Source organism: Apium graveolens, chromosome 1 (assembly GCF_009905375.1).
Source record: "Apium graveolens cultivar Ventura chromosome 1, ASM990537v1, whole genome shotgun sequence".
Taxonomy (NCBI): domain Eukaryota; kingdom Viridiplantae; phylum Streptophyta; class Magnoliopsida; order Apiales; family Apiaceae; genus Apium; species Apium graveolens.
The window spans coordinates 78899986-78923695 of NC_133647.1; the positions used below are offsets into that span (position 1 = coordinate 78899986).

Consider the following 23710-nt stretch of genomic DNA (forward strand, 5'->3'; position numbering starts at 1 on the left):
GCCTTCAGAGTCTACAATTTAAGAACAAGGGTTGTCATGGAATCTATCAATGCCTCTTTTGATGATAAGAAGATTACTGGACTTGAAGATTTCAATGATCATGATCAGCTGAGATTTGAGGATGAAGTTTTAAATTCTGATTCTGTAAATCCTGATAGTCTAAATCCTGAAAGACTAAATCCCGAGACTACAAACTCTGATGGGTTAAACTCTGATGTTATTGAAACTGTGGTGACTATGCCAAAGAAAAATGCACCTGTGCAGGGGGAGCATATTGAAGATCTAACCACATCTCAAGAAGCATCAGAATCTAGAATAGGCTCTTCAAGTTCTGATTCGTCAAGTTATAATGGGGCAAGTTCTGATAATTCTGGAAACTCAAATACTGATAATTTTGGAAACTCAAATTCTGAAGGATCCAACTCAGAGAGCATAATTTCAGGGGGAGCATCAGAAAATGCTGATGGAGACAGCATGGATCATGGTGGAGCATCCAGTTCTAGAGATAACCTTCCATCTACAAGGAAGTGGACTAAAGCACATACACCTGACTTGATTATTGGAGAGCCTGAAGCAGGTATTAGAACTAGAACAGCAACATCAAATGAATGTCTTTATCACTCTTTTCTTTCTCAGACTGAACTAAAGAAAGTGGAAGAAGCTCTTCAAGATGCTGATTGGGTGCAAGCAATGCAGGAAGAGTTAAATGAATTTGAAAGAAATAAAGTCTGGATTCTAGTGCCAAGACCAAAGAACAGATTTGTTGTTGGTACAAAGTGGGTGTTCAGAAACAAAACTGATAGTGATGGCATAATTACAAGGAATAAAGCAAGGCTGGTTGCAAAAGGATACTCTCAACAGGAGGGAATTGATTATGATGAAACATTTGCACCAGTTGCTAGATTGGAAGCCATAAGGATATTTTTGGCTTATGTTGCTCACAAAAAGTTTACAGTCTTTCAAATGGATGTAAAAAGTGCTTTTCTTAATGGAGAATTAGAAGAAGAAGTATATGTTGAACAACCTCCAGGTTTTGTAGATTCAAAATTTCTTCGTCATGTCTACAGACTTGATAAAGCACTTTATGGCCTTAAGCAAGCTCCTAGAGCATGGTATGAGACATTAGCTCAGTTTCTTTTGGAAAGTGGATTTAACAGAGGGACTATTGACAAAACATTATTTTATCTCAACCATGGAAAGGACTTACTTTTAGTATAGATATATGTTGATGATATCATTTTTGATTTTACAAATGACAGACTTTGTAAAAGTTTTGCCAAGCTAATGCAGTCAAGATATCAAATGAGTATGATGGGAGAACCTAGCTATTTTCTAGGCCTTCAAGTCAAGCAGAATAAAGAAGGAACTTTTATTTGTCAATCTAAGTACACCAGAAATTTGTTGAAGAAGTTTGGAATGCAAGATTGTTCAAGTTCATCCACTCATATGGCCACTGCAACAAAATTGGATAAGGATACTGGTACATCAGTAGATATTACTGATTACAGATGTATGATTGGCTCATTACTCTATCTAACTGCAAGTAGACCTGATATCAAGTATGCTACATGTCTTTGTGCAAGATTTCAAGCAGATCCAAGAGAACCTCACTTAACAGCTGTGAAAAGAATTTTCAAGTACCTTAAGGGTACAACTGATCTGGGATTGTGGTATCCTAGAGAATCAGACTTTAAGCTAATATGTTACTCAGATGCAGATTTTGCAGGATGCAAAATTGACAGGAAAAGCACAAGTGGAAGCTGCCAATTTCTTGGAGGCAGATTGGTTTCTTGGTTTAGCAAGAAACAGAAGTCAATTTCCACATCAACTGCAGAAGCATAGTACATTGCTGCAGGAAGCTGTTGTGCACAGATTCTTTGGATGAAGAATCAGTTATTGGATTATGGGTTAACATATTCTAAAATCCCCATTTACTGTTATAATCAAAGTGCTATTGCTATGACAGATAATCCAGTTCAACACCCAATGACAAAGAACATCAGCATTAGGTACCACTTCATAAGGGAACATGTGGATGAAGGTACAGTGGAATTGTATTTTGTTCCAACAGATCAACAACTAGCAGATATCTTCACAAAACCACTGTGTGAAACTACTTTTAAAAAATTGGTAAATGAACTTGGAATGGTTTCAGGTTCTTTCTCTAAATCTGCTTAGTTTATGTTCTGATACATCAGACTTTATGATCAGTATTTACAGATATTACTATCTTTGTGTATTCTGTGTTTAATTTGAAATTTTTTAATTGTTGATTGTTGTTTGATGTGTATTTCTAAACTCTGATAGTGATATGAATGTTTCTGTAACTATTCAATCCAATGAGGATAACTGTGCTAGATGCTGACCTAGTAGTCTTTAATATACTAAAGATCCCATGTTTGAAGTAATTGTTTATGTGGATATCTTTTAACACAAGCAAATTCTGATATTGAGCTTAGTTAAAGTTTACTTTGTGTATCTTATTACTAAGTCAAAAACTAGAATAATGCTTCTTATCTGTTAAGTTCTGATCTTATGGATTTACTAAGTACTGATAAGCCTTATTTATCAAAAGAAAAAGAAAAAGAAAAGAAATAAATATCAGGTACTCCTTTGAGATCTAGAGTAAAAATGTGGAAGGGAAGACCCAAGTGCATTGCTGGTATCAAGTAATATGCATTAGAAAAGCAAAATAAAATTTTCTTGGTGACTTTTTACATTCTCTGATTACTGGAGAAATACTCTGATAACAGCATAAATTCTGATAAGCAGTCGTGACTCACTTACACTGAGAAGCCACTGTAAAAAGGAATTTCAAAAGGTGCATAAAATGAGCATAAAACAGTTGAGGTGGACTCATGCATGAACTCATTCTATAGTAGACTTCAGAATAATGACAGATTTTGAGCAAAGTTCTGAGTTATGCCTTATTTCTAAGATGTACTGAAGTGAATCAGACTTTACTCTTTGTCTGATATTTAGCTTAATGCACACACATACACTCCATATGAATGATGAAAATTACTGTGGTGTTATTATAGATGAACAGTCTTAGTGTCAGTTGCATAAATTCTGAGGACAAGTTTTGATGGAAGTTCTGATGATTAAGTTTTGATGTACTCATATCAGTACTTGTGTGAAGAATTATAGAAATAAACATTCACTTTTTGAGTTAAGGAGCCATATTCTGATGACTTTTAAATTCTGATAATAATCAAGTTCTGATGCTGACGTGGCAGTATTTATTTACTTGGTTTATTTTTTGGTCATTACTTGAACGGTCATATTTTTACAGAATATTGTTTTATGTGAGATAAAGCAGTCATAATCATTTGTTTAGTGGGAACGTTTTTTTTAAAAAAACTGAACGTGCAATGTAATTATTACTTATTTACCGTGCCCATTAACTTTTGCCTTAACTGCTGCATGGCTGGCAGGTGTAAAGGTATGTTCCACTTCTCATTAACTGCTTTCACGTGGGGTGTCTAAGTAAAAGAGCTAAAAGATTTTCAAATCTTTTATTTTTATTTTTATTCTACTCACTCTCTCTCTTTTCTTATTCTCTCTCACATTTTCTTACGTTTTCTTTACAGACATTTTCTCAAACACCTTAGAGGCACTCTAATTTCTTACTTATTTCTGATGGCACCCAAGGATTTAATTATTGATGGAGCCAAATTTGTACCGAATAACTATGCTGCAATCTTGAATAGGGCTGAAGCTCCATCAGATCTGCACTTTGTGCAAGATTTATTAGCTCATAGTGAGATTGGGTATGCCTTGAACCAACCTCAAACTATTTCAATCCAATAAGTGCTGACATTTTGGAGAACTGGGCTTTTTGATGATGGTGGTGCTACTGGTACTCCAAGCATTGTTTTCACATCAGGAGATGTTGAGCATGTGGTTACTCCTGGAGCAGTTTGTAAAGCTCTCCAATTACCTGAAGGTTGTACATTCTCAACAATGGAGGATCCTGTCTTACAGCAGCTTATGGCCAGTTTGGGCTATGAGAAAAGTTTGGGAAAGTTGGGTCAACTGAAAAGAGCAAATATCAGAAAGGAATGGAGCTTTTTCTTTGATTGTATCACTAAGGCATTCACCAATAAGTGCTCCAACTCTGATGCTATTCCCATCATGAGTCAGCAACTCGGGTATGCCCTTATTCATCAAACTCATTTTGATTTTGCAAGTGTTGTGCTAGGTTTCATTGGGGATAGGATGACAGGGGATAGGAATGTAGTATACTTTGCTAGATTCTGTCAGCTTATATATACTTTCTGTTGTGCTAATGAACCCCAGCCTACCAGTGATTTAATTCCACCCTTTAAGCTTGCAAAAAGGGCTTTTAATGATTTGTTAAATACTGACATTAAGAAACAAGTGCAGAGACCCTTACAGATTCCTCAGTTAGTAAAACGGATCTTGGTAAATATTGATCCACAAACATACACATATGTTTACCCTGATGTTCAACCCACCAACACATCACAGCCAACTCAACAGCCATCAGAACCTACCATCTCTCACCAACCTCAAACTTCTCAACCTCAACCAACTCAACCCTCCATCAGGACATATTTCAAACCATCACAGTCATCTCAACCTTCAGCACATCATGTGAATCCTTCATCTTCCAAACCCAAGAGGACTAAGATAGTACCTCAGACTCAACAGAAGAGAAGAAGAATAGTTCTGAAAGATGAGTCAGATACTGAGTAACAGGTTCCAATATCAGAACCTGTTGTTGTAGAAGCTGAGAAGATCTCTTCTCAGAAAGATATTGAAACTGGGAGTTCTAGGCCCCTCAAAAGGCTTAGAAAGCTAAATTCTGATGGTGAAGCTCCCAAAGTCTCTAATTCTGCAAAGAGACTTAAAAAGCAAAGAGCCAGGAGGGTTGTAAGTGTATCATCACACTCTGAAGACACTCTGGAAGCAGCAGCTAAGGAAGGGGGTCAGGAATCTCTGATCCCAATAGAACCAATAGTAATTGAATTACTTCCCACAACTGAATCAGACTTTACTCAAGCTCCAAAGTCTCATATTCAAGAGCAAGAGGATATTCCAGAGTAAGTGCCTACACCTCCTGTGTCTCCTATCATTAATCCAGTACATGTTGAAGACCCAGGTACAAGTGCTGAAATTGATATTCATAATTTGATTGTACCTGAGGTTCTGTACTTGGAAGCTCCACCAACTCAACTCACTCCACCAACAACACCAATTCTAGATGCTGATTTCAATGAAGTTATTCCAACCACACCAATTCTGAATCTGGATGATGAAAATCAGACTTTAGGTGGGCATCAAGATTTGGCTGTTGATCAGAACTTAGTTTTAGATCAGAACTTAGAGGATGATGTTGAAGCCTCTATAGCCTCACATACTCTTATTTTATCAGAAGATGTTGATGCTACAGGCTCTGTAAGTTTTGATGCTGATAATGCTGAACTTACTGGTGAAGCTGCTGCAAGTGTAGATGCTAATGCAGCTAGTCCATCAGGACATGCACCTCAACAAGCTCCATGCAAAGCTGATTTAATTAAGAAGTTTGTTAGAGAGGATGCACCAGTACCTTGGAGTGAAACTCCTAGAGGAAAGGAGTGGACTAAGGAATGGAACTCAGTTAGTTTTGTTCCTACTGAAAAAATTCTTGTTGAGCACCTTGTCAAAGCTGATGAAATGCTGATAAATGATGATTTCAAGGCACAGCTGAGAGTTACTGCAATGAGTACAAGGCACTTTCAAGGTCAACACTCCATAACTCATGCCAAGGTGAATAAAATTCAAGAATCTCTGATCCAGCAAGATATGAATATAAAATTAGAAAAGAACAGATTTTTCAAGCCAGCCTTTGACCGAATTAGGTTTATTGAAAAGACTCAGGAGAAGCAACAAGATCAAATTTCTGAAATTCTAAAGAATCAAGCTTCTCAGCAAACTCAACTCAATGAGATCCAATCCTCAGTGGAATTGCTTGTCTCTCTTCTTTTACCTGCTGATGCCAAAAAGGGGGAGAAAGTAATTAAGTCCAAATGCAAATCTATTCAACTACTGAAGGGTAAGGATGATGGAAAAGATGACCAGGGAAACTCTGGAATGGGTAGAGGTCATGGTCAAGGTAAAGGTTCTTCATCAAGGACAACTGAAATTTCTACACAAAGAACAAGTTCTGATGCTGGGAGAAGAATAAGTTCTGATACTGGTAAAAGGATAAGTTTTACTGGACATCTGGAGCTTGATGAAGAAATTTCAAAGAGATTATTTCTCAAAGAAAATCCAGGAATGGACTTTGAAATTCTAAAGGAAGAAGAAGCTAGACTCAAAGCAGAAAATGTTAACTTCAAGTCTAAAGCTTCTGTTGTTAAAAGGAAACCACCAAAGCCAAAGGGCATTGTGATAAAAGAAAGGTCAATTTCTGAGGCAACCAAAGCCAAATCACAAGTGGGGTAGATCCAAGATCCAAAGGCAAAGAAAAAATTGATGAACCTGTAAAGGTATATGTGCCAGTCATGGATGAAGAAATATCTGATGAAGATGCTAGTTTGATTTTGAAGAAAAAGGATATTCAAACAACCTCTGACATAGCTCATGTTGTTCAAGATCAGGACTTAGTAAATTCTGATATGACAGTGAAGCAAGCAACCTCTGACATAGCTTAAGTTGGCTTGATATCAGAAGATAAGGAAAAGGAAACCTCTGACATTGCTCATGTTAAACCTACAAAGATGCTATCACCAGGATTCACTAAAGCTCAACAGACTCAACATTTGAAGACTACATCAAGTGGTTTTGAAACAAGAGTTGTTACAGGAAAGGAAGCAAGAGATAAATCTGGATTGGGTAGTTCTAAAGAAAGGAGAGTACACAACACTACCAATGATCCAACTTCCTTAAGTGAACCAGGTGTAGGAGCAACTCCTGAGAGATTGAATCAACTTGAATCTATACAAATGGTTTACCATTCTGTTTTGAAAGAAGACATCATGTTATACTTTATGACAGATGGGAGGGTATTCCAGATCAGGGAGAATGCAATTTCATTGAAGTATTTTGAAGAACTGGAACATGTTCTATTTCTGCTTCAAGTGAAAAACAGATCAACAGATGGTGCTGCAGGGTGTTTAAAATCAAATATTCAAAGACAGAAGAAGCTTTACTCTATAAAGTCTGACAGCCCATACTGTCCTAAGTACAGATCTCACAGTGGAGAAATTGTTGCAATGAAGCCTAATACTGCTAAAATCATCACTACATTTTCTGGTATTAAGGGACTTGAATTCAATCCAGAGTCTGATAAAGCCTATATCATCAAACTAGATCAGGAGATAAGAAAAGCTAAAATAAATGATCTCAGGGCTGCTATTTGTCAAACTGGTGAAGATACAGTTGAACTGAAGAATGCTAAAAGGAGGATGATCAATGAACTTAAATATGCTGAGAGATGTTTGTTGAAGAACTATCTCAGAACAACTCCTGATATCAAAGAGATCAGAAATTGAAGCCAAGTCAAAGCTCTACAACTGCTTAAATTCTGAAGTGTATACAGACTGAAGCTGTTATCAAACTTTGAGGATGGTAAAGCTATAAGGACTGTAAGTTGTAATTATCTAGTCAAATTCTCATGCATTTGTAATTAATGTTTTTGACATCATCAAATATCTGTTAAACTTGTATATTATGCTAATTTACAAGTTGGGGGAGATTGTTAGATATATTTGTGATGTCATGTCTAATATAATTTGTGTTTAGTTTTTCAGATCTTACTTAACAGGACAAATCAGTACTTAACTGGAGATCAGTACTTATACTGAAGTCAGGACCTAAGATATCAGAACTTAAGTTGTCAGAACTTAAGTTATCAGGAGATATTTATCAGGAGATAATATCAGGACTTAAGGAGACTTTCAGATAAGGAAGGCGGCTGATTGAAAGGAAAGAAGATCGAGACTGAAACAAGAAGAGATATGCATGAAGAAGAAGAATTCTATAAGGAATAGAATACTTGGAAGAAAAGATAAATGATTGATATATATTAGGAAGCAGAATTATATTCGATATCAATTAGAAGATTATCTTGTAATCGTGTAGTATATAAACACAGACACAGGGTTTACACTATATGTGTTATCTTAATCGAGTTTATTATTCATTGTAACCCTAGCCGCTCTCGTGATAATTTGTTCATCACTGAGAGATGACAGTTCTTTGTAACAGAGTTTATTGTGTTGAATACAATCTGTGTTCTATTACTTGAGTTTATATATATTCGATTTGATTGTAGTAAACACTGTATTCAACCCCCTTCTACAGTGTGTGTGACCTAACAAATTCAAAACATCCCAATTCAGGGTTCGCAAATAACCCGAAAGAATGGGTATTTGCTCAAGAGAGCAATCGAATTATAGGAACAAGAATAAAAGAATCATGCATAATCAGAGTAATTGCAGCGAAATATAAAACATTTAACTATTATGAACTTAGAATGGGAATGAAGAAATAATTGCAGTATTTTAAAGGAAAAATCAGGAATATTTGCCTCAATAAGCTTTAATCGCTATTACTAGTTGACTTTGGTTCGACTTGAACGTTCGGCCTTATCGTCAAACTATTATCCCATTCTGGATACGATCCCAACACTCAGGCCCTTCGATTGGAACTTCATTAATCTCGACATTTAATCTCTAGATCACTCCTAGTCCGACGTCACGTCTCGGGTCTTTCGACTAAGACCTACAGGGTTGAAATACCCTCATTCAGATAATCGCTTAAACTCAACTTAATACCACTATCACTTCTACCCATGCGATTTCATAACCCGACATATATTTATATGTATTATTAAAATACACACAGAAATTAGGGTTCACGTCTTCAAAACTCGGTTCGGTATTTATTTTCGGAAAATATGTATACTCGTCGTTTTGAAAAACAGGTAATCGATTATTTATAAATTATTTTGTCTCAACCGTAATTAAGTCCGTATAAAATATAACTATATATATAGTTATTCGACATCTCCGATAATTATAGGTTACGTTTCCGTATTTTCAGAATTAATTTCCCGAAAATCGGGCAGAGTCTCCTTTGTTTATCGGCCTACCCGTCGAACAATTCGACGTCAATCACAATCAACAATCACATCAAGCAATTCATAAATTCATTTATTAATCCCGTCCACCAATCCGAATTCACTTTATTAATTATTATTATTATTTTCGTTCCAAAATTTATTTCACAACTACTTTTATTTATTTATAATTTAGGAATCAGAATTAATCATCATTGTCCACTGTTGGCTCGCCGAGGCTCATCGCCGACAACGATAAAATTCGTCGGTACCTGCTAAATTCGGGTTTCCATACGAATTCCACCGATTTAAAATTAAAAATTTTCTTGCACGAATTTTATTTCACGAATCTTTAATCAATTTATTCCCTGCAGAAAATATGAAATAAAAATTAATAAAAATTTCAGTCAGTCAACACAGGCACGCGCACCACACGCGGCCTTAATGGAAAACGGCCGGAAAACAGCCGGTACCACAACTGGAAACAAACCCACACAGACCACAACAATCACACACACATCCCACATGATATCACACATATACATACATACATATGCCAGAAAAGAACAATCAGAACGGTGGTTACCGGAGAAAAAAGAAACCGGCGGCCGGAAAACGCGACGGCAGGGGAAAAAGAAAAGAGAAACGAAGTGAACGGGAGAGACGGGAGAGATAGAGACGAGAGGGAGAAGAGAGGGATGAGAGATTCAGAGAGAGATAGATCGAGAGATTACAGAGATAGAGAGATTGAGATGAGAGACAAAGTCGGGATGTTTATCCCCCAAATACAAACAAATGACTCAGCCTTTTAATAACCAAAGCAAACCACGTGTCCTTGCATCATTTTATACAATTTCTGATTCGTTTCTCGGGTAATTTAAGGAATCAACTATACTTTAAAATTTATCGAAAAATTGCAAATTTTAATACTAAAAATCTCTAAATATTCAAAAGTTCATAAAATAAAATTTTCATAATTTTTAGAGCATTTTTGAAACACAACTCATACTCGCATTTCACAATTAACGAACCGAGCTACACTTAAAACAAATTCAGAAAATCACGAAAGTAGTTTTAAAATGTTATAAATATTCCGATGTTAATAAAAATGTAAATTTTGTAAATTTAAAATAATTTCTGAAATATAATTTATACCTGTTTTTAACAATTAAACGAATCAACGCGCGATGCAATTAATCCCAAAATATTTTTAAAATTCTCGGAATATTCCAACCTTAATTAAAATGTGAATTTCATAATTTTTGAAGAATTCTGGAATTAAATACTGATTTTATAATTAAATAAAATCAGAAAATTATTTAAAGATAAATGATTAATAAATTATTGATTTCTAAATTTTATAAATCCCTAAAAATAATAAATAAAATTATAGAACAATAAAAATAATTTTAGAAACAATTTTAGCATTTATACGAATAAATATCCAATAAAATTACTTTAAAAATGAATTAAATTCATACGACTCGATAATTAATTACAAAATTAATCTTCTCATCCAACAAATCACAAACAATTAATAATACAGCAACACATAGCTGACAGAGCCATCACATATTTTATTTATTAATACATTCGATAACTACATTCTTATAAAATCATAAAATAATCTAAAAATTACCAGAAAAATACCAAAATTATTTACATTTAATTTTGAATAATTAAAAATTAAAATATCTAAATTGTATCAGAAATAAACATCCAAATATTAATATCAATTATCAAATAATTCACCAAAATTCACATAAAATCACATAATAATTATTTATTTATAAAAATTATTACATAATATTTCTCAAACGTTATACATAACACATAATATGATATACTCCTATACTCTTAATATCATAACTATACTTATCATTTAGCACATAATCATTGATTCTAATATTACGACACGAAAAACACTTTTCCCTTTCCTTTTATCAAAAATTCGAACCAAAATAAAGTATACCAAGCAAATTCTTTTGGGTAATCGACATGCATTCACTAATACCAAACATTCATGCTTTTTAGATAGATACCAAACCCATCTCGATCTATATCATACATAACATCGACTCAGTTAAGTTATTCAAATCAATACCTTGCTAACGTTATGATTCATCCAAGTTTTCAATCAAAATGATAACATGCAAGTAGCAAAATCAACATGCAAGTTCAGGAATCATACATAAACTTTAAACCAAGCCAAACACCATCAATTCGAATCATTCTTCTTAAAAGCCGAACCTCATAACCAAATTTTTTGAATCAAAATTCTTTATAAAACTCAAATCAATAACAAATTTCTTCTTAAATACACTAAATTCATTACCCTAGATTACAACCAATCTTTTTAACTCTTATAAGTCAAAATTGATAACATGAAATCACAAATCTTGACATGCATGTGACAATCAACCAAAAACTCATCCAAATCAATTATATAACCAACTCAAACACATAATTTAAATCTAACTATAAATAATCATCTAATTTAACAAATTATTTCAACCCAATTCTTTTTAAAACCAAATTAGCATTCGTTTTTTCTCAAAAACACAACATGCAACAATCGAACTAAGTATTTTCGATTGGTAAGAGCTCAGCCAAAAATCATAGCTCACCACCGACTCACCGGAGTTCATCGCCGGTGGCGGTGACTTCTTGGTGGTGCCCTCACTTGAGGGTATCCAACCAAAAAAACCACCTATTCTCCATCAATAACACAAGATAACTAGCATGCACACTATTCCATCACTTTCTTGCAAAGAATCAAACTCAAAAACTAACTCAAACTTAAGAACCGAATGATTCTTGATAAAAAACGAGCAACACACACATAACACACGCATGCAAGTATGTATATGTATATTTAGAACACAAGGAACTCAAATCTTAGATAAACATTGAGTTTTAATGGGGGATTTGGAAGAAAACAAGAGAAAGAGAGAGAGAGAGAGATGTATATCGAGAGAGAGAAAAGCCGAGAGAGAAAGAAGAAAAGAGAGAAAAGAGAGAGAAGAAAAAGTGTGGTCGGGTGGAGGAAAAAAAAAGAAAAAAAGGGAGGGTGGGTTTTTATAACCAAAATGGCAGGGGCATTTTGGTAAATTGCAAATCTAATTCTTTGAATTTCTATTTTCTTTTCTCAAGCACTAGTCATAAATCCTTTTATAAATTATAAAACATCTCTATAAATCTAGAAAGTCTTATAAATCCCATTTTTAAAACAATGATCATAAAATTAGCTCTTCTCCCATATTTTAAAATACATTTTTGAGCTAACAGATTATTTATTATAGATTTTACAAATAAATCCCAAATATTGGAAATAAATTCCATAAAATTATTTTAAAACATCAAGACATCAACATAAATCCAAATTTTATTTTTAAAATTCCCTTGGACTATCTTAAAGGCAATAAAATCAATCTTGCACCTTGATCACATTTCTATAATTTTATAAATATATAAAAGGACCATTAAATCAGATAAATCATTTTTAAAATATTTAAGAGCTCACGCATTTACAATTCATACACGTACTTAACAAACAACACATATTCACATAACACTAGGCACCACCATTCACATTTATTTACCTTAGCACATAATGCTCTTTTAACTTCTGATTATGTGAGTAACAATCGCTTGATAAAATAATCAAAATAACTTTTTAATTACAAACTCAAATCACAGAGACACACAAAGGTCTTCACATTTATCACAACTCATTATAATTCGATTTATCATCTGAATAATGGATCCCGTTCTACTTGACGGCGCGACAGTCACAGCCTAAGCACTTAGCTGACTCATCAAACTGGAATGAGACTTTACCCGTTTCTTACCGCTATATCACAAAAATTATATATAAACCACAAAATCATTTATCATTTTATTTTATTCATATTAATCCACATAACAACACAAGAATTATACTTTATTCATATAAATACATTGCGAAAATCTCAGTCGCTACAGTACTGATTAAAACAATAACCAAAACATCCAAATATATATAAATATGTATCACATATTATATATGACACATTTTAAATATTTATTGATGTAAAAAAATTATATAATATGGGGTCGGCGGACATTAGAGACGAAATTGTAACTAATTTGTTAAATATTTGTTAAAAAAATATATTAAAAATTATTTTGGAATATTAATTCTTATAAGTAAGCTTACGAAATCAAAATCAACGATCAATAAATTAAATAAAGGAAGATTAGATATGCAACATTAGTTCGTTAAATTCAACAATGGTTGTTGATGAATTAAAAATATTTTCAATAAAAACTTGCTTAAGCACAATTGATAAGAAATAAATTTTACTTAATTATTTGCGAGCATGATTACATTTTTCATTTTAATAATTTAAATCAATTAATTGTCCAATCAAACCGTCATAATTTAGGCAATTTTACTTTAATGATCATAATAATAATAAACCGATTTTTCGGTTTGGATGGTTATTTCTTCCAAATCCGACCATACCTAGTAGCGGAGGATATACATTAATAAAATATACAATCAATAATCATAATTTTGTTGAAGAAGTTTCTAATTTGATCGATTTTAATATTTGTTATTCAATTTTCATTGTTCTTATAAATATCGAAAATCTTTTAACTAATGGATTTATTAACTTTCAAAAAAACATATTTACATATAATTTTTACTGGAAATATGAAAACAGATAGTCTAGAAGGTAACCTCACGTAAAGTATCACTTGAATCAAATTACTCCTAAATTTGTCACCGGAAACAATCCTAGCCATCCATTACCAATCTAACGGCTCACATTAATCCGATGACAACATAAATCAAAATCTCCAAATCCTATTGGCCCTAACACTTTACCAAATTACACAAAGCCCACAGAAACCTGTTTATTTTGCATATACACACGCACACCTATACATACAATCAAAGTACATACACCACAGAACAAGCCAAAAAGAATGACACAAGTATCAAGAAAAAGAATATTACTTTGATCTCTCTCTCTAAATATATATCTGGGCTCTAGTTTTTTCATGTTTTAAGAAGTGGGTCGATCTTGGTTTTTGATTTTGTGGGTTGGTTTTAGAGAAAAAGGATGTTTCTTGTGGATTGGTTTTATGGGGTTCTTGCTTCATTAGGGCTATGGCAGAAAGAAGCAAAGATCTTGTTTTTGGGGCTTGATAACGCTGGAAAAACCACCTTACTTCATATGTTGAAAGATGAGGTCTAATCACATATTAATATGTTGATGTGTATGTGTGTGTATATATTGTTTTTTTTTATACATGTGCATGTTTAGATAGGAGTGTGGATAAATAGAAATTCAGTGAGATTTATGTTTTGTTGGTGTGATTGATCATGTTGTTGTACTGATTGGTTTGATGTTGTTCTGTTCATTTGTATTGATTGATAGTTTTATTATTCTCGTTGGTTAGGAAACAAAATTTCCATGTTGATTTAAGGTTATTTATTGATTGGTAAATGATAAAAGATTGGTTTTTATATAGTATATAATTTATTGTGTGTTTGGATGATTTAGTCTAGTGAAGTAAATATTATGTTGTAAGCTTATTTTTGGAAATGAATTAATAATTTTGGAGTCATAATTTGTTTAAGTGAACAGAGACCAAATGAGCTGATATGAATTGTTAATTTTGATAGCCAAACAGGTTTTTTTTTTTCAAAATTAAAACTGGAGTGCAATTATGATTTTTGAACTTGGGTGGGGGTTTGAAATTGGTGTTTACTTGTTATACTGTAAGGTTACTACAGTAGTACACTTGTATTTTTTAGTCATCGTGTGTGATATGCTTTTACAATATAAGTTTAAAGTTATTGATGCGTTTGAAAGTTTTGGAAAAATCTGATTATGGAGAAAGGCTTAATACTATGTTATGATTGACAGAGATTGGTTCAGCACCAGCCTACTCAGTATCCAACATCAGAGGAACTAAGTATTGGGAAAATCAAGTTCAAGGCTTTTGATTTGGGAGGGCATCAAATTGCTCGCCGGGTTTGGAAAGATTACTACGCTAAGGTATGCAAATGTTATGCTTTATTTTATGACAACGAATATTGTTCCATACCTAGTTTTTGTTTTGTACAAAGAATATTGTTCCTTTCATAGTTTTTGTTTTGTACATATTGTGTTCCTTCAAATTTCAGTAGCTTTTGTTGGAACTTACATTCTAGCAAGAGCATTGATTCTTTGCACCGATGTTGTGTGTTTCTCTGGGTGCTTTAACAAAGCCCTTTTTTGTATTCATCAGTTATCATATTTGCATTTACGACTCTCTGTGAACAAAAAATAAAGTAACTGAACTTTTAAGTACAGTGAAAATTATTTGGCCATTGACTCCCAAAGTTTTTACTTGTATGAGTGTAATTGTAAAAATTGTTATGTTTAAACATATGATTCCTGAACGATTAGGATCTTTGGTGCCTTCATAATCCCAAGTAAACTTTTTTTGTGTTTATTTCATTCACGGGAGTCCAACATTGACCATGGGAGTTCGCTGGCAGCACCTTTACCATTCAGGAGGTGATCCAATAGTACCTCACCATACACATGATTCCAGCGATTATTTAATCAGTGAAAATCACCAGGGGGTGATTTATTTGATGATTTGTATTTATATAGTGCGATTTTGCACCTGTGTACATATATGGAACATACATACCTTACGTATGGATTTGAAATAATAGCTCTATTCTGGAGGTTTTAGTGTTTAGCTTACAACTTGGTTTTACCAACTCTGGAACGACATTCACAGCTGTGGATGGTAGTAGCTTTTCTGTGGAAAAATCTTGAAGTTTGGGGAGGAGGTTCTAACATGACTCTTTTGAGCAGCAAATGATCATACCTTCAGGAGAAGGGAAACAGTTCTGTATTTGTTTGATATTGAAATCAAAAATTTGTTTCAGCACCAACAACATTTACTTGCCCTAACGACCTAGTAGCTAAATTACATGTTAGGATATATGTTGTGCCTCTATTCTCCCAGTGAAACAATTTGTCTGTTTATCTTGCTCCAATGACAATAGGGATTCACTGATAACACCTGTAATTTGAGTCGTTCCAACAGGCCTCACCTATGTCTTTTAATCTCATAGTATTTGCATAGCCAAAATGTTTTTGAACTTCCATTCTGGTAGTTAGAAGCTTTTATGATCATATGGGAACAAATACAATTTGTATACCTCACTATCTATTCACCCCTCGAACCAGATATTTTGCTGTTATTAATTAAAAGAATCTTCTTGGATTTGCATAGTGTTGTCCTTTGATGAACTTTTTCTATGTTTTCCTGTAAATATATACAAAAGCCTAGTAGAGATTTTCTGCAAGAATAATATAAGATGCAAGTATTAATAGGTGGATGCAGTTGTCTACCTGGTTGATGCCTATGATAAGGAAAGGTTTGCAGAGTCGAAGAAAGAGCTTGATGCCCTTCTTTCCGATGAATCTTTGGCTAATGTACCCTTTCTCATATTGGGTAACAAGATAGACATTCCTTATGCTGCATCTGAAGAAGAACTTCGGTTCCATTTGGGGCTGGATAACTTCACAACTGGCAAGGGCAAGGTTAACTTGGAAGAGTCGGGTGTTCGTCCACTCGAGGTGTTCATGTGCAGCATTGTCAGGAAAATGGGCTATGGAGAAGGTTTCAAGTGGGTTTCACAATACATTTAGTGTAGGTTTGTAGTTTGAAGGGACAACTGGTTTTGTGTTTGAGTTTTGTAATGTCACATTCCATCTCTGTCGGAAGTTCAGTTGAACTGTTTGTAATCACTGCTCTTTCTTTTTTATATGCAGTGTCTAAATTTTCCAGCTTAATATACTCCTCTATACTATCAGCTAATGTTATGTTCATGTTTCCGAATACTTGTAACTTGGACCATGGAAAACAAGTACTATGGTTGGACCAATATAGTTCAGCGTGTAAAAGCTATGGATGGTCTCCGCATGTTATAGTAGTTTGGTTTGAATCTTTCTAAATCTGCAGATAGATAAAATCATTTTTCCATCGCAGATAGATAAGCTAATTAAGTCGGAACAGGAGATGCGGCATATGCTGATTGCGTAATTCAATAAGAATGGGGAGATAGCAACGGGTTTGTTTCGTTTGTAATAGCAGCTAGTAGCTATTACAATTCAATTCCATTCGATTACAAACATTTGAATTGTATAGATACTTAGACATAGTTGTAGCTTGACAAGATACTATGCGTTGTTCATCCCTGCAAAGACATCCGTAGACAACTTTTCGAACAATAATCATCTTGGCAAACCACTCAAAAACAGAAGAAAATGTTTTTGGTGGATCTTTGCTATGCTATACGAGAGCGATGATTATTATACCATTTTCCGCTCTCTTACATTTTTTCTCAGATCATTCAAATTTATTCCTTCCATTAAAGAAAAAGACCTTATTAAGCAAAATAAAGCATATAAAACTAAAATAAAATGTCCACTAACTCCAACAATAAAAATTTTCGGTTAGCTGACATAAAATGTTAAAAATAAAATTAGTACATGTAAAGGAGTTTAACCATGAGAAGTTTAACCTGAACACACTACCACTGTTGCTCTATCAATTGTTGACAAAACACACGCAGCAATTAACAAAGGCAACGATGGATAATTCAAGAATATCAGTGGCATTAGGAACCCTAGCTACAATTTTATATGTATGTATACACACAGCTTCTGCTGATGTTGTTGTTTTGACACAAGATAATTTCCACAACCAGGTTGGTCTCGATCGTGCCGCTCTCGTTGAATTCTACGCACCTTGGTAATACACCTCTCGCTCTCTCTCTCCCTCAATCTCTCTCTCTCCCTCAATCTCTCTCTCTCTCTCTCTCTCCCTCCCTCTCTCCCTTAATCTCTCTCTCCCCCTCCCTCCCTCTCTCTCTCTGTGTTTTGAATTGTTTTGATCTGTTTATTGTATATATATGTGCTTGTATAATCTGCTGATTGAGTGTCTATCGATTGTGATCTGGATCTGTGCCTTTTGGATTTTTGTTTGAGATTTGTAGTGATTACTCGATTCTCTTCACTGCTAAAATAACTGAATTGAATTTAATTGGTTTGATTAAATGCAAAATGCAACGAGCCGTTGTTTATATGGAGACATTACAGATAGGTGATGTGTAGGGAGTATAAGGTTTTGTTTTGTTATTGGCGGAGAATTAAGCAGTTTTTATAAATTGTATGATTAGTCTACGTGATGTCTCGTAAAGGCATGACGTATGAGTAGAGATGAGTGGATGATTTTCTAATATGTTTTTGATATTAGACTTAATAGCGATTGCGTGTTATTTTAGTATGTAATTTTGAAATTATGTTGAGCGTGAATTGAATGTAAAGGGATTTTTATACTGCAAAATAGACAAGCCTGTTTTTTCGAATTAAAATGTCGTAAAAGATGCATTATACCACTCGTTGATGCGAGTTTGGAATGACTTTGCATGTCATTTCAGGCCCACCATCTTCAAGGTTAAATGATGTTGTTTTGGGACTTGGATGAGTAAATTTATACCAGTGTAATGTCTAAGAGACAATTGACTTATAGCTATTTATATTATTAATTTAATTCCGAAATAATTATGTTTTGCTGCCATTGCAAATATGATTTTCTTGTTGCAGGTGTGGTCACTGTAAAAAGCTTGCTCCGGAGTATGAAAAGCTTGCTGCAAGTTTCAAGAAGGCAAAATCCGTCTTGATCGCGAAGGTTAGATCTTGATTAACGATTATGTTCAATTATATTTCGATATGATGGATTTTAGGATTTTTTTTTCTGGTCCTTGTTTTGTTTTACAACTTCTCTCTTCTGTGCAGGTTGATTGTGATGAACATAAAGGAGTTTGTGGCAAGTATGGAGTTTCCGGATACCCTACAATTAAATGGTTTCCCAAGGGATCTTTGGAACCCAAAAAGTTAGTATCTGAACTGAGATATGTAGCTCATAAATTGTTTTAAATGCACTTGCTTACTTTATAATTTCCCACCTGATTCCCCTCTGTTTATCTTTTACCTTTTCTTTAATTGATTTTACTATCCAAAATTTATGAACCCATATTTATCATGTGCCTTTTCTTATTGACTTATTTGTCAAAAAGGTATGAAGGACCACGAACTGCTGAAGCCCTTGCTGAGTTTGTTAATAGTGAAGGAGGTAATATTCTTCCTTAAAGTTTATTAAACATCTTTTGCCAAAGGAATGTACTTAACCTTATAACCTTATTTTTTAATGTATCGATCACTGAGTAGTATCAGGTTAATAGGACATCCTTTTTTCATTAGTTACAACAACATGCAGCTGCACTAGACTTTTGTAATCTAAAGGAAATAATAGATTGGTTAGTGTCTGAGCCCATGGCTTCTAACCCAATTAGTTTTTACAATAAAGGCTTTGCGTTTTCTAGGTATATTTCGTTATCTTGCTCTTTCTCTGTATATCATCACAAATTATGTGGATTATGAATTGATTGCCTTTTAATGCATATATATATGTATATTTTATTTTATTTTTAATTTGATTCTTAGCACTGGTCTTGGTAAGGCCTTTTGACATGGATGGATAAGGATATCTTGATACTGATTTATTGGCTTATCATTTTTTTGCTTGCAGCAATATGATTCCAGGACACTCCGTAGTACTCCCTGGTTGTTTTTGACATTTATATGTTATTTTATATTCAGGGACCAATGTTAAAATCACTTCAGTTCCGTCGAGTGTGGTAATACTGAATTCAGATAATTTTGAGGGTATTGTTTTGGATACAAGAAAGAATGTCCTGGTTGAGTTTTATGCACCTTGGTAAGAATGCATGGAGATCTACTTCAATCCATTGTTTCCATATTCTGATTTAGAGATTAATTAGTCCAGACCATTTGAATTTTTTAGACTTAAAATCGTTTTGTTTCCCTAAAAATAAAGCTTTGTGGTTTAATTTAGCTACAATGCGTCTAATTGGGTTATTGCATGATATATGTTTCAGGTGTGGTCATTGCAAGAACCTTGCTCCTGTAAGCACTTGACTGTTATATTGACCAGATTGAGCCTTTTTTATTCTTAATTGCTGAAGTTACAGTCTGTTTTGTAGATTTATGAAAAGGTTGCAGCTGCCTTTCACATGGAGGAAGATGTAGTTATTGCTAATCTTGATGCTGACAAGTATAAGGATATTGGGGAGAAGTGAGTTCCATTTTATCTTGTTCCTTAAGTTTCCAGTATAGAAAATTATAACGATCATTTCTAGATATAAGAGTGAGTATTATATATTTCACATGTATAGTTGCGGATCTCTGTAGCCGCCTGTTCTTTTATTTAATCTGAAGATTGTTGTGATATACTATGATCACAGGATTCCTGCTTATTACTTTTAGATTTGCATGATTCTGTCTATACAGGTATGATGTTAAGGGTTTTCCAACTCTGAAATTCTTCCCTAAAGGCAACAAAGCTGGTGAAGATTATCATGGCGGGAGAGATTTGAATGACTTTGTGAATTTTATCAACGAGAAGTGTACTACTAGTCGTGATGCAAATGGACAACTTACTTCCGAGGTTATCTGATACACAATCCTTAGTATAACAATTGATTGTACTGTACCAGACTACCAGTTTGCTTACCATTTTACAATTAAATATAGGCTGGTATAGTTGCAAGTTTGGACAATTTGGTAAAGGAATTTGTATCTGCTGATGACAAGGATGGGAAAAAAGCAGCATATGCCCGTCTAGAGGCAGAACTTGAAAAACTAGATGATTCCTCTGCAAGGTTATTATAACACTGTGTGCTTGCCTATATATACAGTATCGTAAAGCTGTTATCATATATCTGTCAAGCATTGACTGCTTCACGACGTGCAGTATTAGTTGTAGTCATTAATCTTATTTATGCTTTACTATCATCCAACTTTGAAAACTTGATTAATCTTTGTTATAGATATGGCCAGATCTACCTAAAATCTGCCAAGAGCTGTATGGACAAAGGCTCTGATTATCCTAAGAAAGAAATAGAGCGATTAGAACGTCTTCTCGGAAAGGTGTTCTTCAACTCTATTCCTCTTTATTTTTTTGTCTAGTAATTTCTCTTTATTTTAATTATGCTAATAATGTTATTTCATCTCCTTACGGTTTTCCCAAGTACTTATTGTTTTCAGCTTATATACGTTCTGTTTTATTTACTCCCTTCACACCTTGCATGAACTCAGTAAGATATTTGGAGCGAATTAGAGTCGCATTTCTTTGATTTTCTTCCTGAATCTTCACACTTTTGGATAGATGAATCTGGACTGAAAGCTGGATTCTCTGCCCATTTCTTTTCTTGCAACTAAACTACTCCCAAACAAGCAGGGAGCTTTATGATTCCACTCGCAAACTAGGGTTTTGGGACAACTTCATGAGAAAGAGTTCTCATTCAGAGATATACTACACAAAACAGTATTTTTTTAGTATCAATAATGTTTTTTGATTACAACCAATCCTTTTTCTTAAATGTCCTTAACAATATCTCATAAAAGAATCAAACTCTAAAAATAACTTTCCCTAAGTTTAAGAGTTAAGTATTTAATATAATTTGGGCTTCTAAAGCCTACAATATTATTCAACCCTAGTCTCTTTGGGCTTCTTTATAGGCTGCCCTGTATCGCAATTCGCAGGTTTGTTGCTTTTCCTGCATCTACTTTTAGGCTGTTCTATCATTTTAATTGTCATGTGTTACTTAAGCCAAGGTTTTAAGAGGCAATGCAATATGCGACAATCACACATACCTGAAAACAAGGATTAAGAATACACAAGAGTGACATGGTTTTGCAAATCCGGAATTTATTTAGAAAAACAAAAAAAAATCTATGATTGTCAGGAACTTGCAGATATAGTTTGGTACAGTTATTATAGATACAATATTTAACCATTACAAAATGCAACCTTCTCAAATTAATTTTCTGCTGTACTCAAAATCAAATAAAGTTCCTATTAATGAACCACATAAGAGTTATTGTAACAGCATGTACTTCTTTCAGTTACTCTGCATAGGTTTTCTATTAGGTTTGTAATTTTTTTACAAGCATGCTTTTTTTTTAAATCCTGATATAGGTAGTTACTAACTACTAGACTTGTACATATAAAAATATTCCTTCATTTCTTGATGCAGTCCATAAGTGCAGCTAAAGCTGATCAGTTTACACTTAAGAAGAACATCCTATCAGCCTTTGCTTGATTTAGTAGCTGAGAGGAGGCAGGTTTCTAGTGCTAAAAGCTTATATGTATCCTCGATCTGCATCCACATTTTGCTTTACCTTTATTTCAGTATATGTTTAGGCTATTGCACATTGTGCACCGAGAATTAATTTTAGGAGAAATTAAAGAGAAAATTATATATGACTGTAGTCAATAATGTAAAATTATTTATAAATAGGATCAACTCCTTTAGTGTCCATTTTCCATTAGGTGAATTTAGTTAATGAGTGTGCCACCATCTAAAACTGCCTAGGTTCACATTTCATAGTAGGATCTTCAAACCCCAATTTCTAATATGCGTGATTTTTTTTTATGAATAAAATATGCATGAATGTACTTTTACTACTGTGCTGTCTAAGCCGGGGTCCTTACTATATCATCCTGGTAATGTTTGCTTACATCTCAGTGACTTATTATCTTACAATCTGACAGTTCCTGCTTTAGAGAGAGATATACATGTTATAATTCAATTTGTTTGGTTTACTCCTACCGGAGGAGTAAATAAGTTTTTCCCACTCCCCTACTTTAGAGCGAGATTTTTGTGGTACGTTTTGTTTGGTTTGGTTTGGTTTGGTTTGGTTTACTCTAACTTTACTAGTAAATAGGTTTTTTGCTAATTTTCTGAATTAAGATAAAAGTAGTGAAGTACAAATCTGAACTCAATGTGATAAGATCAGAGTATGCTTGTGCAACTATCATGCTTGCATCTTCAGTTGTCATGGTGAATTATAATATTAGTATGCTAAAATATAATATGAAAAATATAGTAGAGTATTTTCTAATGTGATATAATCTATATTATACTCTTGTCATTCAATTGTGCATTTAAGTGAGGTGATATCAACATTCACCCTCTTGCCATTAAATTTTGCATTCAAGTTGTTTCAAGGGCATTTGAATGAATGAAACAAGATAAACCTCATTCTACTAGCATTTGTTTAGTTAGCATTTGTTTAGTTTTCGAAAAAATAAAAAATCCTAAACAATATTTTTTTGATTCAAATAAATAAATAGGTTAAATATGTATATATTTATGGAAATTAGGAATGATATTAATGTTGCAACAATTATTTGTCAATAATTGAGATGCATATATTTATATATTTATAATTGATGAAATCGTGGCCTAGTGGCGAAAGCTAACAGGTGATATTGTACGAGAGGTCACAAGTTCGAGTTTATCCCTCCCTTATAATTTGCACTGCTCTTGTGAAAAAACATATTCTACTATATAAGAAATGATATCCAAACATAGTATATGAAATGTTGTCATGAGGTGGTGGTGGGTGTTTCAAATAAGACCAAGGAAGTAGGGGTGTTGTGAAGTTTGGAAATAGGAGTTGTAGACTTGTAGTTGAAAGCATGGGAATT

General features: G+C 33.7%; 2 protein-coding genes and 1 non-coding gene across 3 annotated transcripts; all 3 read left to right on the top strand.

Moving 5' to 3' along the window:
• Positions 1-13959: 13959 nt before the first annotated feature.
• Positions 13960-16948, top strand: LOC141664632 (small COPII coat GTPase SAR1A-like). Its single transcript, XM_074470587.1, has 3 exons — positions 13960-14310; positions 14992-15123; positions 16462-16948. The coding sequence occupies exons 1-3, from the start codon at positions 14182-14184 to the stop codon at positions 16777-16779; spliced, it is 579 nt and encodes a 192-aa protein (XP_074326688.1). The 5' UTR covers positions 13960-14181; the 3' UTR covers positions 16780-16948.
• LOC141680697 (small nucleolar RNA snoR83) lies at positions 15536-15656 on the top strand. The gene has a single exon (XR_012558391.1). It is a non-coding gene; the product is annotated as a small nucleolar RNA snoR83 (small nucleolar RNA).
• Positions 16949-17603: 655 nt separating the features above from the next.
• Positions 17604-22685, top strand: LOC141664641 (putative protein disulfide-isomerase A6). Its single transcript, XM_074470594.1, has 11 exons — positions 17604-17884; positions 18739-18823; positions 18931-19028; positions 19212-19267; positions 19795-19912; positions 20094-20121; positions 20199-20290; positions 20506-20662; positions 20749-20876; positions 21045-21144; positions 22254-22685. Exons 1-11 carry the CDS (start codon positions 17724-17726, stop codon positions 22317-22319), a joined length of 1089 nt encoding a protein of 362 aa, XP_074326695.1. The 5' UTR covers positions 17604-17723; the 3' UTR covers positions 22320-22685.
• Positions 22686-23710: the final 1025 nt, after the last annotated feature.